Below are 16,987 nucleotides of genomic sequence, written 5' to 3' on the forward strand. Positions count from 1 at the left end.
TAATTTTGTTCACATAACGGTTGTTTGTAACAGCCAAAACGAATCGAGATAGACATAGACAAATGTATACATAAATGATCAGAATGAAAAGAGAAACCGATTAAGCCATGTCTGTCTGTCCGTCCGTCTGTCCGTCTGTCCGTCCGTCCGTGTACACGATAACTCGAGCAAAAATTGAGATATCTGAACGAAATTTGGTATGTAGGTTTACATTTAGCCAAGGTAGGTTGGTATTGAAAATGGGTGAAATCGGAGTGTAACCACGCCCACTTCCCATATAACGGCAATTTTCAGAAATACGAAAACTGCGATATTTTAGTAACTACTGGAGATTATTCACTCAAAATTGATATTTACAATAAGTTTTAGGCGAACAATAAGAATATTATAAATTTTCGGAAAATGGGCGTAGCCACGCCCACTTATGGTTACATGTGTATATCTTGGTAACCGCTTCACCAATTTCTTCCAAACTTGGCACAGTTGTTGGCCTTCGCACATCATACCAAATTGCCGAAAATTTTTAAAATCGGACAATGACCACGCCTACCTCCCATGTAAAGGTAATTTAGAGAAATACAAAATCTTCGATAAATAAGTAAATATTAAGGCTAATTTATTCAGAATCGATGCTTACAACAATTCTTAACCAAGAAATATGTTTGTGATAAAATTTTGGAAAATGGGCGTGGCAGCGCCCACTTATGATCACATATATGTATCTCGGTAACCGTTATACCAATTTGTCCCAAACTCGGTATGGTTATTGTGCTTGCAACATAGAAGCAAAGCGTTGAAAATTATTGAAATCGGACTAAAATTGAGGCCGCTTTTCATATAACGGTAAATTTCAGAACTGCTTGAAACTTCAAAATTTCGAAATTTAAGGACTCTAATTTACTCAAAATTTATACATAAATTTATATATAAATTTATAGGTTTCGGAAAGGTGAAAAACATATATTTAATACTTGCGCCTGGTATTTAATGTTCGGCTCCGTCCGAACTTAGATTTCTAACTTGTTATATATATAGATTTTAGAAATAAATCACTAAAAGCTCGCTATAAACTGATGCTCAAAATATATCTTTTCAAATATCTTTCTTTTAATCATTTTTTTAAAGAAAAAAAAAACACTTTAATTTCCTCAAAGAATATGGTAGCTTCAATTTAAAAGAAAATGTCAAAAGCACAGTTTACGTCAAAAGGGAGCAATGGCGAATAAGGAGAAAAAGTGAAACTACCTTTAAATATTTGTATCATGGTGACAATCGGCGACAACTGTCCGCAAAGAGCACAGCTATCGTCAAAATGGCAGACCTTCCATGCTGTTTTAGCGTTGCCGTACGCTCTAGAAAAATATGAGATGGTAAAAATTTCTAACATGCTGCCGGGTGCACTAAAGTAACCCATAACAATATCTGCATACAATATAACCAATTATGCGAGTACGCTGAATTCGCCGACAAGCTTTTTTAAAAGCAGTTAAAGAACTTTTCATTAAACAAGTAATTTTTAAGTAAAAAACGCTACCGCCTTCCATTCTCATATACAAATTTAAGAGTACCGTTCATTTTTTGATTATCCAATGATAGGATCTAAACCAAATTACGAGACGAGCAGTGAGGTACAATCTTTCCGATCAAAAAGAGAATTATTGAAATCGGTTCACGTGGCCCAAAGTTATGCGGTAGCAAACATAAAGTAGAGAAAATATTCCTACGAATTGATAACCTCCTCCATTTTTGAAGTCGGTTAAAAATGTTTGAGTTCTTTGTTAATTTTATGTAGTTAAATAAAGTCCAATTAATGAAATTTTAAAAAAGTGTATTTATTTATTACATACCGTACATAAAATTTGCATAAATGTATTTTAAATATTATCGGAAGCAAATTTTCGGTATTTTCTGGTGATTTATCTCTAAAAGTATAAACCCCTCCCCTGAGATCAACGCATTTTTCAGTCAGTTAAAAAAAATCCACTTTCTTTTTTCCCAACACTGTTTTTCTTCCACATGGTGCACATACTTTGTTTCTGTTTTCTTCATGACTTAGGTAATACGTATGGAGTATTGTATATTTGTAAATAAAACTCAACTTGCATACACACACTTTCAGTCCCGGATTATATTACACAATTATTATCAATAAATCAGAACGTATTGAAACGCTAACAGGATTTATTAAAAATAAATCAAACCAAGAAATACACTATTCACGATTTTTCTGTAAAATAATTATGTGTTAACCAGCCAAGGGCGGTTCAGTTTTTGTTTTTAGTCTCTGCAGCGCAAAGAACGGGATTTCGTACAGATAGTTACTTGTAACTGTTATCTTAATTGTATCCCAAGAATTAAAAAAAATATGAGAACAAAAGTTTGTTCTGAAACTCTTATACTAATTTTGCAATTCCTGAATGTCAGTAATTCGAAAAAAGAGCTGATACGAGTTTAATGAAAATGGATTTTGGTTACGTAGGTGATAACGACCAAAGTTGCATTTTCAATTTTTGTCGTACGTTTAAGTGAACTTTTAACAGTGTGTCAAACTTAGTTGTTTCTGGCGGCCGCTGTGGTGTAGTGGAAAGCAGTGCGCGCTTCCACTCCGCAGGGCCTGGGTCAAGCCCTGGTCAAAGCAACATCGCAAAAAAAAAATGTAGAAAAACGGTTTTTTCTTAACAGAGGTCGCCCCTCGGCAGGCAATGGCAAACCTCCGAGTGTATTTCTGCCATGATAAACAGCTTCTCATAAAAATACAATCGCCGTTCGGAGTCGGCATAAAACTGTAGGTCCCTCCCCTTTGTGTGACAACATCAAGGCGCACGCCACAAATCGGAGGAGAAGCTCGGCCAAACACTAACATATGTATAAGCGCCAATCTTATTATTATTATTAGTTGTTTCTTGAGTAATAAGTTTAGTATTGGACTGCATATCAGCACGGACGAACCATGATTCGGGACAACTTGTTCAAAACTGTGGCAGCTTTAAAGAAGTCGCAAAAATTAGACTGTGACGGCAGAATAGTTCGGTCGTGTTTTCTATCGCTCTGTGTTTATTTTCATTTATCTCGCAATAATGTCTTTATGTACTAATTGTACGGCCCATTGTGGGCTGAAAGATAAAATCTTAAACGCGATTTCGGATTTGAAAAATTAGAAAGCATTTTTATCGCATTAATTGAACCAGCAAATGATAATTCTATTTCGCCGGCTCCTGCTACTAGTGGAAACAAAACAACGACGCGTTCGCAAGCAAAAGCTAGTGATAGTGTTGTTGCTCAGCCTGGTAAATTGCCAAAGCGCGCTTTCACTGCGCCATCTAATGATGCTGTTGCTGTCTCTAATACCGTGGCAGTACGAAAAAGTTCTGAAATGCATTGTGTTTCTGATGCGCCGGGTATAAATACTAGTTATACCGCTCTTGATGTAGTTGATACTAATACCGGGTTTTCAACTACTAGTAGTAATACCGGATTTTCTGCTGCTGTTGCTTTTACTCGCTCGCCAACTACTCCTGGTAATAACATCGGTTTTACTGCTTCATCTCTTCCGCCTGCTTGTACTTCTGCCTGTTCGCCAACTGCTGGCCCCGCTAACGCTGTGCCTACGTATGCCGCTGCTGCGGCTTTGGCGAACAATGCTTGGTTGAACAATGCACAAGCGAAAAACGCAACTAACAATGCGCAAGCAAATAATGCACAGTGGTCCGCTATGGATAAAAAGCGTACTCATAAGAGACATAGGCGGTGTGTATTTGGGTCAAATGAGAACTCGGAGCTGGGGGTTGTGGTTCGTCGCAAATGGCTGCACTTATCATAGTTTTTGCCTACTGTAAGGACTGATGACATCATTGGCTATGTGGCTAAATATGGAGCTATCGATAAGAAGACAATTGTATGCTATAAACTGGTCAAGAAGGATTCTGATTTGGAAACTATTAAGCACATTAATTTCAAGCTTGGAGTTTCAGAATCTGACTACTCAAAAATTCTGTCATCGGATATTTGGCCCTCCAACGTTGCTGTCCGGCCTTTTGATTTTTTTCAAAAAGATGCCCAGCCGCAGCCCAAGAAGTAAAAAGTCATTCTACCTCTGGTGATCGGAAAATAAATATCTATCACCAAAATACTTCGGGACTCAGGACAAAATCCGAATCTGTCTACATTCTCAGCTCACAATTGGATTATGGCTGCTTCGTTCTGACAGAAACCTGGCTGAATGCTAACTTTTTCGATGCGGAGTTCTTTAATCTAGCTCTCTTTGACGTTTTTCGCAAAGACAGAGATTTTGCTAAAACTGGTGTTAGTAGGGGTGGTGGTGTACTGATAGCTGCGCACAGATATCTTCGAGCTTCTTTTTATCCGCTGCTGGATGCCAACTCCCTGTTGGATCAACTTTGTGGAAAATTACATGGCACCTGTGGTGTGCTGTACATTTGTGCGTCCTACATTCCGCCGGGANCTGGCCCCGCTAACGCTGTGCCTACGTATGCCGCTGCTGCGGCTTTGGCGAACAATGCTTGGTTGAACAATGCACAAGCGAAAAACGCAACTAACAATGCGANCTGCAGCGCAAAGAACGGGATTTCGTACAGATAGTTACTTGTAACTGTTATCTTAATTGTATCCCAAGAATTAAAAAAAATATGAGAACAAAAGTTTGTTCTGAAACTCTTATACTAATTTTGCAATTCCTGAATGTCAGTAATTCGAAAAAAGAGCTGATACGAGTTTAATGAAAATGGATTTTGGTTACGTAGGTGATAACGACCAAAGTTGCATTTTCAATTTTTGTCGTACGTTTAAGTGAACTTTTAACAGTGTGTCAAACTTAGTTGTTTCTGGCGGCCGCTGTGGTGTAGTGGAAAGCAGTGCGCGCTTCCACTCCGCAGGGCCTGGGTCAAGCCCTGGTCAAAGCAACATCGCAAAAAAAAAATGTAGAAAAACGGTTTTTTCTTAACAGAGGTCGCCCCTCGGCAGGCAATGGCAAACCTCCGAGTGTATTTCTGCCATGATAAACAGCTTCTCATAAAAATACAATCGCCGTTCGGAGTCGGCATAAAACTGTAGGTCCCTCCCCTTTGTGTGACAACATCAAGGCGCACGCCACAAATCGGAGGAGAAGCTCGGCCAAACACTAACATATGTATAAGCGCCAATCTTATTATTATTATTAGTTGTTTCTTGAGTAATAAGTTTAGTATTGGACTGCATATCAGCACGGACGAACCATGATTCGGGACAACTTGTTCAAAACTGTGGCAGCTTTAAAGAAGTCGCAAAAATTAGACTGTGACGGCAGAATAGTTCGGTCGTGTTTTCTATCGCTCTGTGTTTATTTTCATTTATCTCGCAATAATGTCTTTATGTACTAATTGTACGGCCCATTGTGGGCTGAAAGATAAAATCTTAAACGCGATTTCGGATTTGAAAAATTAGAAAGCATTTTTATCGCATTAATTGAACCAGCAAATGATAATTCTATTTCGCCGGCTCCTGCTACTAGTGGAAACAAAACAACGACGCGTTCGCAAGCAAAAGCTAGTGATAGTGTTGTTGCTCAGCCTGGTAAATTGCCAAAGCGCGCTTTCACTGCGCCATCTAATGATGCTGTTGCTGACTCTAATACCGTGGCAGTACGAAAAAGTTCTGAAATGCATTGTGTTTCTGATGCGCCGGGTATAAATACTGGTTATACCGCTCTTGATGTAGTTGATACTAATACCGGTTTTTCAACTACTCCTAGTAGTAATACCGGTTTTTCTGCTGCTGTTGCTTTTACTCGCTCGCCAACTACTCCTGGTAATAACATCGGTTTTTCTGCTTCATCTCTTCCGCCTGCTTGTACTTCTCCCTGTTCACCAACTGCTGGCCCCGCTAACGCTGTGCCTACGTATGCCGCTGCTGCGGCTTTGGCGAACAATGCTAGGTTGAGCAACGCACAAGCGAAAAACGCAACTAACAATGCGCAAGCAAATAATGCACAGTGGTCCGCTATGGATAAAAAGCGTACTCATAAGAGACATAGGCGGTGTGTATTTGGGTCAAATGAGAACTCGGAGCTGGGGGTTGTGGTTCGTCGCAAATGGCTGCACTTATCATATTTTTTGCCTACTGTAAGGACTGATGACATCATTGGCTATGTGGCTAAATATGCAGCTATCGATAAGAAGACAATTGTATGCTATAAACTGGTCAAGAAGGATTCTGATTTGGAAACTATTAAGCACATTAATTTCAAGCTTGGAGTTTCAGAATCTGACTACTCAAAAATTCTGTCATCGGATATTTGGCCCTCCAACGTTGCTGTCCGGCCTTTTGATTTTTTTCAAAAAGATGCCCAGCCGCAGCCCAAGAAGTAAAAAGTCATTCCACCTCTGGTGATCGGAAAATAAGTATCTATCACCAAAATACTTCGGGACTCAGGACAAAATCCGAATCTGTCTACATTCTCAGCTCACAATTGGATTATGGCTGCTTCGTTCTGACAGAAACCTGGCTGAATGCTAACTTTTTCGATGCGGAGTTCTTTAATCCAGCTCTCTTTGACGTTTTTCGCAAAGACAGAGATTTTGCTAAAACTGGTGTTAGTAGGGGTGGTGGTGTACTGATAGCTGCGCGCAGATATCTTCGAGCTTCTTTTTATCCGCTGCTAGATGCCAACTCCCTGTTGGATCAGCTTTGTGTAAAATTACATGGCACCTGTGGTGTGCTGTACATTTGTGTGTCCTACATTCCGCCGGGCAGCTGTGATGTCATATACAAGGCACATGTTGACAATATACTGGCACTCCACGAGAAAATTGGAAACAGCCAAGTTTGTGTTTTAGGTGACTTTAATTTATCTAATATTTCCTGGAGCTTTATTGATAACACTATTTTCCTCACCCCATCAAATATTACTACTTTATCTGAATCATATTTAATTGATAATTTATTATGTATTGAATTATTTCAAATCAATGGTTTTTTTAATGAGTTAAACCGAATTTTAGATTTAATATTTATTAGCTCTAATATAAATTTCAAGCTCTCTCATGCGGCCAGTTACATCTCCCCTCCAAATCAGCATCATAGCCCTATGGTTTTGGAGTTTGAATTTTACCAATATTTTGAATTACCGACTGCTAATCAGACGATTGCTTTTAACTACTCTTGTTGTAATTTTGCTGAATTGAATAATTTGTTTGATTTGGATTGGTCCCAGCTCTTTGGAAATGTGGATGTAACTGGTTGCTACGATATTTTTAAGTCTAAACTTTTTGATATTTGTGTGGGTCACATCCCAATTCTTAATTCGAAAACCGCGAAGCGTCCATGGTTTACTAAAGAACTCAAACGTATAAGGAATAAGAAAAATACGTTCTACAAAAGACAAAAGCATTCCAACGATGTTAATTTGCGTGAGCGTTACGTGTTTTATAGAGCTGAATTTAACAGGCTCAATAAATCTTTGTATAGGAATTATATTCGCGGCGTAGAAAGCAATATTAAATCTAATCCCAAGATCTTCTGGAGTTATATTAAATCAAAGAAAAATTGCTCTAATATACCTGCATCGGTCCAGCTTAACGGGGTGTCAGCCAACTCCATCTCCGAAGCTGTTAATCTTTTTGCTGATTTTTTTTCTTCCAACTTTATTTCAGGTAATTCTGATAATGATTTTATTCCTGAAGATCTTTTGTCAAATTTAGATACTCACATTAACTTCGGGAAATTAAAGTTGACAGACGAGGATGTAGCTAATGGCATTAACTAGCTTAAACTATCCACTAACACTGATGTAGATGGCCTCTCGGTTATTTTATTAAAAGTTGTCCTTCACTAATTGCGCCATTGAGGCACATTTTTAACATGTCTCTATCTGCCGGAGTTTTCCTCGATGACTGGAAATTGACTTTTATTACGCCAATTCTTAAAAGTGGTAACAAAAATTGTATTGAGAATTATAGGCCGATTTCTAAGCTTACCACTGTCTCAAAACTGTTTGATTCCATAGTTAAAGATAAAATTTACTTTGCTGTTAAACATATATGTCCCAACAAACATGGGTTCGTGCCGGGTAGATCTACGTTAACCAATTTAGCTGCTTTTACAGAGGACTGTTTGGAAACCTTTCAAAAGGGATTCCAAATTGACGCTATATATACCGATTTCTCTAAGGCTTTTGGCAGTGTGCCTCATCGAATATTGATAGCTAAACTTGAAGGCCTGGGCTTTCATTCAGAGTTTCTGAAGTGGATCACATCCTATCTGTATAACAGACGCTGTGTTGTTCGTTTTGATAATGTATCGTCTTATTCTTTTGTCTCCTCCTCTGGTGTTCCCCAGGGTAGTGTCTTAGGTCCGTTATTATTTGTTATCTTTNCGCTGTGTTGTTCGTTTTGATAATGTATCATCTTATTCTTTTGTCTCCTCCTCTGGTGTTCCCCAGGGTAGTGTCTTAGGTCCCTTATTATTTGTTATCTCTATTAATGATATATCTTCCTGTTTCTCAAAGTGTAAGTTTCTTCTATATGCGGATGACCTGAAGATATACTATGAAATTAAAAATAGAGAAGACTCATTGATTCTCCAGGGTGAGCTTGATAATTTGTACTGTTGGTGTGCGCGTAATCGTTTGTCCCTCAATATTGGTAAATGTCATTATACCTCTTTTGCAAAAGTGATTAGTATTGTTCCAACCTCTTACTGTTTTTCGAATGTCCCGCTAAAATCAATTACTGATTTTAAAGACTTGGGTGTTTATCTTGACTCCAAGCTCACCTTCACCATCCACATAAACTTTATTGTTTCTAAATCATTCGCGATGTTGGCCTTTATTCGTCGCAACCGCTCGTCATTTTCCGATCCTTATGCTCTCAAACTGTTGTATTCGTCTTTAGTTCGGTCAAGGTTAGAATACGATATTTTTGTTTGGAGACCTTTTCATACAGTTCATGTGAACAGATTGGAGTCTGTTCAGAGGGCTTTTATACGCTTTGCTTTGCGTCCGTTGAAATTTGTAGACCCTATTCCGTCCTATCGTTCTCGTTGTTTGTTGATAAATCTCATGTCCTTAGAGTCCAGGCGTACTTTGTTATCGATGTGCTTTGTCTTTGACATAATTGCAGGCTCAATAGATTGCTCGCACCTCCTTATGAAAATTCGTTTTAATGTTCCCTCACGTATTCTTCGTTATAATGCATTGTTTTTTGTGGGTGTTGCTAAAACTGTTTATGGTATGAATGCTCCTTTAAAGAGGACTCTCTCCCAATTTAATGCTTATTCTTCATCTTTAGACTTCGATTTTTCTTACTCAAAGTTTACTTTTAAGAATTTACTCATAAGGCACTTGTCATAAGGGTTTCCTTCTATGCATATATTTGTCATATAGTCTGTAAGCGTCCTGTTTGTTGATAATAATAATAATAATAATAATAATAAAATTTCACTACCTATCCGATTGTCAGATGTTGTGTATGGATTTGTTAATTCTTCTTGATGTGTGTTATTTTGTATGTCGATAAGTGACCCTGCAAAAAATTGTGCGACTAATCTCTAAAGAGAGTATTCCGAGATTACTCTCAATCGGGTACATTAATTAGTCGCAACTAGTCTCATACGGGTACTAATGGAGGTCAATTAGTTTCGACTAATCCCTTATGGGTATAATTGGAGATCAATTAGTCCCCAAGTCATCTCTAACGGGTACTGTTAACGATTTAATGATATGTACGCACTTAGTCAATGAAATTTCATGTGCGGCGTTGGAGAGTATTCGCCTAACCAAACTGAGCAACCCGGTTCGAATCTCAGCTGGCGCAAAATTTTATTTTTATTTTTTAAAAGTAACTAGTCGCTTTTTATACCCGTTCGGGTATAAAGGAGAACAATTAGCCTCTTCATAGGACATGCTCGAACAAATGCGAACAGTTCATTCCATATAAAGAGATCAAAAGTGGTATTAGTCGCATGTTCCTTTGCGATTGCTCCCGGAGTCATCCCGGATTAGTCCCATTTTTTGCAGGGAAGTCATGCAAATTCCGTGTTCGTGTAGTTGTATGTGTGTCTTGATGCGGTGAACGGAACATTTCTATTATTTCTTCTCTGATGATTACAAAAGTCTAAAAAAGTGGAGTTTACAATTTGGTCGAAACTCTTCGAAAGCTTCTTTTAATAAAAAAAAAAAAAATGGAATATGTAACTATACAAATAAATAAATCTTAAAATATAAATGATACAGCTCACCAAAGAGCAAAAAAAATTCTTCAATCATGCTGGTAATCCCAAAAACAATAGAAACTTATATGGTTTTGTTAGTTGATTACAATTCCATTTATCCTGTCGTCAATACTTGCAATATTATTGTTGATAATTGATTTATTATCGATTACTATTAATTAGTTGACTATGCTGATGTTAATGATATAAATTTCAATATCAGTTGTACTTCCAACAATAGTTACGCTAAAACTTTCAACGATGATCAATCAACAGTATAAAGCTGAAAAATTCATAAAAGAAGCGACAAAGTCGACGTCTAATTCGCAGATACAAATATTGTTGCACTAGTTGAAGCGTGGACGGTTTTTTTAAATCGCAGAACTAACAAAAACTGATGTTTCAGAGCTTCTAAATAAACACTAACCACTGCCGAAAATATTACTAATGCTTGTGCTCATCAATAAAGTAAGATCAGTGTTGCCGGACGAATGTCGATGACCAGTCGTACTTAATCTGTGCTACATAAAGAACCAACTCCATTACGTTATTAACAGCAAAGCTTGAAGTAAACTTCATAAATACATTAAGGATTTAAATTTGCATTTGTCTGCTCCTGGCAGGATCGCCAATAAATTTAGTTGTTCTTATTTCCTGGCGCAGGGCAGAATGAATGCAACATTATTTCGAGAAAAGAAAACGCTATCAATTTACGTGTTTTGAACATATTTAAACATTGTTTTAAACACTTACAATAATTCAATACTTTCTAAATTAAGGGTAGGTAGAAATCAAATCCATCGAAGAACTCATAAATATCTTCTAGAAATTAATAATAATGTTTACCATTAAAATGGACTTTATATAAATAAAACAAGTAAGAGCAGCGCTGTCTTCGGCTATGCCGAAGGCTTCATACCTTTCATAAACATCTAAAAATTTTACTTTAACAGATTCCTGCTTTTGAAAAAATGAATATATTCACAGTATACATCGATAGAGGAGGTACATATCTATACATATCGAGCCCTAACCGCCAAAATAACGTAAGCGACATTTTTTTCAAAATTTTCTTTTTGATGCAGAAATGCATCTAAATGCCCTAGAAATATTTCTGCATCAAAAAGAAAATTTTGAAAAAAAATGTCGCTTACGTTATTTTGGCGGTTAGGGCTCGATATAATAAAATTGTAACAGGTCGATGTCTGTACATTATAGATATTAAAGAAAAATTAGTGTGGGGATTCTTTATTAGAGCACCAGAAGCCAAATCTACCATTTTTGGATTTTTTGTCTGTCTGTCTGTCCTTCTGTGTGTCTGTCCGTCTGTCTGTCTGTCTGTCTGTCTGTCTGTCTGTCTGTCTGTCTGTCTGTCTGTCTCTCTGTCTGTCTATCTGTATGTTTGCATGCGCATCACTCGAAAACGCATGTATGGAATACGGTTTTCACTGATGTATTGCTAGAGGTCTAACTTAAAATATGGAAGGAAAAAATTAGAGAGTTGCCACCTGTTTGAAAATTGCAGTTCAAGTAAATTTATAAAAAAACTTAATATTGCAATATGGGCGTCAAATCAAAGAGGGTTAAGAAGGCTTACAGCCAAAAATATTTTTTAAAGTTGCCACCTGTTTAAAAATTTTAATTTAATTTAATTTATAAGATAAATTGAATATTGCAATATGCGTATCAAACTGAAGAGGTTTAGGAAATTTCACTGCCGAAAATATTTTTAGGGAGGGTTGCCACCTGTTTGAAAAATTTTATTGTATTAATTTGATAAAATAAATGAAATCTATATCTACATGTATATGTAAGAAGCCGATGTCTGTACCTTATAGATAGTAAAGAAAAATTAATATGTTGGGTTTTTATTAGAACTACGGAAGCCAAATAAGCAGTTTTTATAATTTTTGACTCTCTGTCTGTCTATATATTTGTACGCGCATCACTCGAAAACTAATGCATGGAATTGATTGCAGTTTTCACCGATGTATCGCTAGAGATCTAGCCTACAATATAGAAGAAAAAAATTAAAGAGTTGCCACCTGGGTTTTAAATTTCAGTTTAGATCAATTGATACGGTGAAGTAAATATTGCAATATGGCTGTCAAAAGAAAGGGGCTTACAAAGGCTTAAAGCTGAAAATATTTAATTTAAACTTTAATTTAATTTAATTGATAGCATAAATTAAATATTGCAATATTGGCATCAAATAAAGAGGCTAGGAACTTTTAATGCCGAAAATATTTTTAGGGGATTTGCCAACTGCTTGAAAAATTTTATTCATTTTGTTGCAGCAAGGGTTTTTGCTGCTTTTGATCTTGTAAAAATTACGAAAAATTACGAAAAAGTACAAAAAACGGTTCGGAACTAAAATTTCGGTGAATTTCCGAAAATAAGCAAAAAAGCAGATGCGCTACTGACTGTGGTTTGAGATCAATTCAATTTTATATTTCTATACATCGCTTACAACAACATCATACAATTCATGGGGTTGCTAATGTAACAAAATCTGCACTAAAGTATGTACAGTACGAGTTTGATTTAAAATTCAAATAAAAAAGTATCACAGTATAAGAGTTTAAGAGCTATACGTAATAGATAAAGGCATTTTAGATAGAATTGGAATATAATTGCCATTTTCCCAAACATTCCGGCCACGTTGATATGGCTATGCCGATCAATTCATTGGTAGCAGCGCTAGTTTATGTATGGCACGGCGGATGACACCATTTTGCGTTCGAATGCATGCAACACGTACCATACCGTCGGTACCAGTATTGACCTCCACAACTCTGCCCAGCAACCAACTCTGTGGGGGAAATTGTCCTCGTGAATAATTACCATTTGGCCTTTGCCTGAAGCTCAAGCAGATAATCCCGTCGGAATGCACACCAGAATCGGCCTTTCAGGCACGAAATTCGTTGCCATCGCCTTGAATACGGTGGATTTTCGTCGTCTGTCGACGGCTCGGGAACGGCTTTGAGTGCGCATCCTATTAACATATGTGCCGGAGGGTGGGGTGCAATAAAGCCATACGCAATAAAGCCATATGGCAATAAAGCCATATTTTTAGGCAATAAAGCCATATGGCTTTATTTCCAATCAGAAAGAGAAATAAAGCCATACAAAAAATTTTGCAAATGAAAAATAAAGCCATATTCTGAAATGACACTCTCAAGGCGGTGTTAACGGCGAATCTGAATTTTATCTGAACATTACTTCCAAATGATGTGTTTGTTGTAATTCACTATTAAATTCGCCTTGGACACACTCTTGAAACTGATACTGAATTATTTAAATTTATACAAATTATTACTAATAAAATGAAATAAATCATTATTTAATATTTCCGGATTTATTGGATATTGAAAAATAAATATATGTACTTAGGTAAGTTTTAATTTTGCGAGTGCATAACCTGGCGGGTGCACATTTGCTGGCTCCCCGCACCGCGCCGCGTGTGAAGGGCGGAGCGCGGGGGCCGGCACAGCGCGCGCGGCGCGAGAACGGCGGAGCGCGGCGCGGCTGAACGCGAAGGAGGGTAATTGCATGTTTAAGGTGACGTTGTAGTTCAAGGCGGTTTAGTAGTTTTGTTGCGAATATTTTCCATTGTTCAAATAAAAGAAACATACAAATTTTAAAGCGAAATAAAGCCATATGGCTTAATTACCAATTGTAATTGGAAATAAAGCCACATCGAATTTATGGCCTTATTACCAAAAAATATGGCTTTATTTCCAATATGGCTTTATTGCGTATGGCCTTATTGCACCCCACCGTGCCGGAGTAAACGCTTCTCCATCGTTTGGATCTTCGGTAATTGGAGCAATAGGCCGTGAATTTAGGACGGCTTCGACTTCTACCAATACGGTTGTCAATTCTTCGAACGTCAAATTGGCGTTTGCGACGGTACGATGAAGCAGGTTCTTCGTGGATTTGATGGCGGTCTCCCACAATCCTCCGAAATGAGGAGCGCGCGGGGGGATAAAATCGATTTTGACGCCTTGATCAGCGGCGAAGTCCAGTATTTGCCTGCGTTTCGCTTCTCTGAAAAACATCTCGTGTAGCTCTCTCAACTTGGCTTCGGCTTCGACGAAATTTGTGGCGTTGTCGCACACATCCTTCTGAGGTAGTCCTCTCCTCCCGATGAACCTTTTAAAACAAGAAATGAAAGAGTTAGTAGACAGATCGGACACAGCTTCTATGTGGATAGCTTTTGACGAAAAACAAACGAAAACGGCTACATAAGTTTTATATGTGGGCTTGCCACGAATTCTATAAGAGGTGTATATTGAGCCACAAAAGTCAACTCCGGTTACTAAGAATGGTCTTACGGATAGTCGGTCTTTAGGAAGATTTCTCATGATATGTGTCAGCAATTTTGGTTTGTACCTAAAACAATGCGTACAACCACGTACTACCTTTCGGGCCACTTCTCGTGCATTTACCGACCAAACCTTTAAACAAATTAAGCCAACTAAAACTCTTGGTCCAGCATGGCAGTTCGATAAATGTAAATACGTAGCATAGAGAAAAACAAATTGAGATTTTGGCATAAATAGTGGATGCTTTGTATTATAAAGCAGAGGAGCGTTGGTCAATCGGCCACCTACGCACAACAACAGGAATTTTTTACCGCTTTCTTCGTATTCATGCAAAAATGGGCTTAGTTTTTGTATTTGTTTAGGTAGCGAACATGAATTTTTAATGCATTTTATAACTTTAGCGTACTCTTCATGTTGAATTGTTTTAACAATTTCCTTTTTGGTTGTTGTTGTTTCCGACAGGGTGGGTGTATGATGTATTATGGAACGAATGTTTTAACAATTTTTAGAAATACCAATTCGAGCTCTGTCGTGTTTATTTCTGGCATCATTTTTTCATCTTTTGACAGTTTTATAAAGCGATAAATATAGGCAATAATTCGCAAAATTTTTGAATATGTTGAACAAACTTCAATGATTTTTGTAATTATGCTAGGCTCCTTTTGGACAGCGAGAGCAACTACCTTCGATTTACGGATTTCTGAGGCCTTTACATTTTATGGTGGCTCAAAATGGTCGTTAACTGGCCAATTAACCAGGGACGTGAACCGGTTTTGAACCGAACCGGTTTTGAACCGGAAAATCGCTCTTTTCTATTAATTAACTGAACCATTAACCGAACCCAAATTTTCCACAAATGTTTGTTCCGAACCGAAAACCGAACCACCTTCTATAAAGATTGAAAGGTTCGTTTCAACCAATTTTCAATAGATAAATGTGCCCACTTTTTTTGTTTTTGGTAAACATGGTAATACCCACCATATTTGTTTACCATGTGACAATATCAATTGTAAAGGCAACCCATCTCATTAGACAGACACTTGACCCTTAACCTTGCGCGTTGTTGCACTTGACACTTGACACTTAAACTTGCGCTTAATTTTTTTGTTTTTCGAACCGTTGAACCGAACCGAAACCCCGGTTCAAAGACCAAAAAAACCGCTTTGACGAACCAATCCAAAAGTGCAAAAAAGGTTCAAACCGCTAAACCGAACCGACCAAATTTTTCATCCGGTTCACGTCCCTGCAATTAACTTCATCATTAGTCAAAAAACTTGAACCCTCGACCCATATTGATCGTCGCAATTCATCTACGTTGCAACTTCGCGAAACAATATCCGCCGGATTCTGAGCTGTCGGGGCATGCCGCCACATTGCCTCATTTTGACCATTCCTAAATATCCGCAACCATGTTTCCAACGAAAGTAGATAGCGACGAAGGGTGTTTTTTGAGTCAATGTAGTACAATCTCGGAATCGCTCCAAAATACTAATTTCTCAGTGTGTGGTAACAAATTTTGAGCAATAGCTTGCCACAATCTTGCTAGCAAATGGGCCGCACTTAATTCAAGTCTCGATAAGGTCTTAGTTTTAAGTGGTGCAACTTTCGACTTGGCTGTATAAAGAATTGTCTGGTAATTATTGTGGCATCTACTGCGGATATAAATGCAGAAACCATAGGCACGTTTCGATGCATCAGCGAATCCGTGAACTTGGATTTTTGATGTGGAAGATACGTTTACATAACGTGGAATTATTATATGTGGGATTTTTCGAAAACTTGTCTTAAAGCACTCCCAGCTTGTAGCCACTCCAATAGGAACAGACTCATCCCAGTCCAATTTTCGCAACCAAAGTTCTTGTAACAGTAATTTCGCTTTTGTAATAATTGGACAGAATAGACCAAGTGGATCAAACAAACGGGAAGAAACCGATAAAATGTTTCGCTTCGTTGCCTTTAACTTGGCTTTTAATAACATCAAGTTCATCTAATGTTTCAGCACCAGATAATAAGTCGTCAACATAAAAGTGCTCCTGGACCACCTTTGAACCAATCGGCATATTTTCTCGATTTCAATTACCAAGTCCGTTTAAGCATCTAGTTGCTAAAAATGGAGCTGGCGAAGTACCATAAGTAACCGTGTTCAATTTGTAAATTTTTATAGGAAAGTTCGATTTCCACGCCATAAAATGACATGAAATTATCGATCTGCTTCATGGACTAGGACTTGTCGGTACATTTTACCAACATCCGCAGTAATGGCGAATTTGCGACAGCGAAAATTTAGCACAGTAGTGTATAGCTCTTGCTGAATAGTGGGACCGACCATTAACATATCATTCAACGATACACTTGAGGAGGATTTGCATGAAGCATCAAATACAACCCGTAGCTTGGTTGTTAAACTATCTAGCCTTACAACAACTTGGTGTGGTATAAAATAATGCGGACCAATG

The 16,987-nt window shown here is 37.8% G+C and overlaps 1 protein-coding gene across 1 annotated transcript; it reads left to right on the forward strand.

Annotated features, from left to right (window-relative positions):
- Nucleotides 1-3,158: 3,158 nt before the first annotated feature.
- Nucleotides 3,159-6,302, forward strand: LOC108372463 (mucin-5B-like; the record flags this gene model as incomplete). Its single annotated transcript, XM_017628159.1, has 2 exons — nucleotides 3,159-3,725; nucleotides 5,440-6,302. Coding segments are annotated over 2 exons (1,430 nt in total), but the record flags the coding sequence as incomplete, so codon positions are not given.
- Nucleotides 6,303-16,987: the final 10,685 nt, after the last annotated feature.

The sequence above is a fragment of the Rhagoletis zephyria genome, unplaced genomic scaffold (assembly GCF_001687245.7).
Source record: "Rhagoletis zephyria isolate East Lansing unplaced genomic scaffold, Rhagoletis_zephyria_1.1 Rzeph_scaffold_05780, whole genome shotgun sequence".
NCBI classification, from domain to species: domain Eukaryota; kingdom Metazoa; phylum Arthropoda; class Insecta; order Diptera; family Tephritidae; genus Rhagoletis; species Rhagoletis zephyria.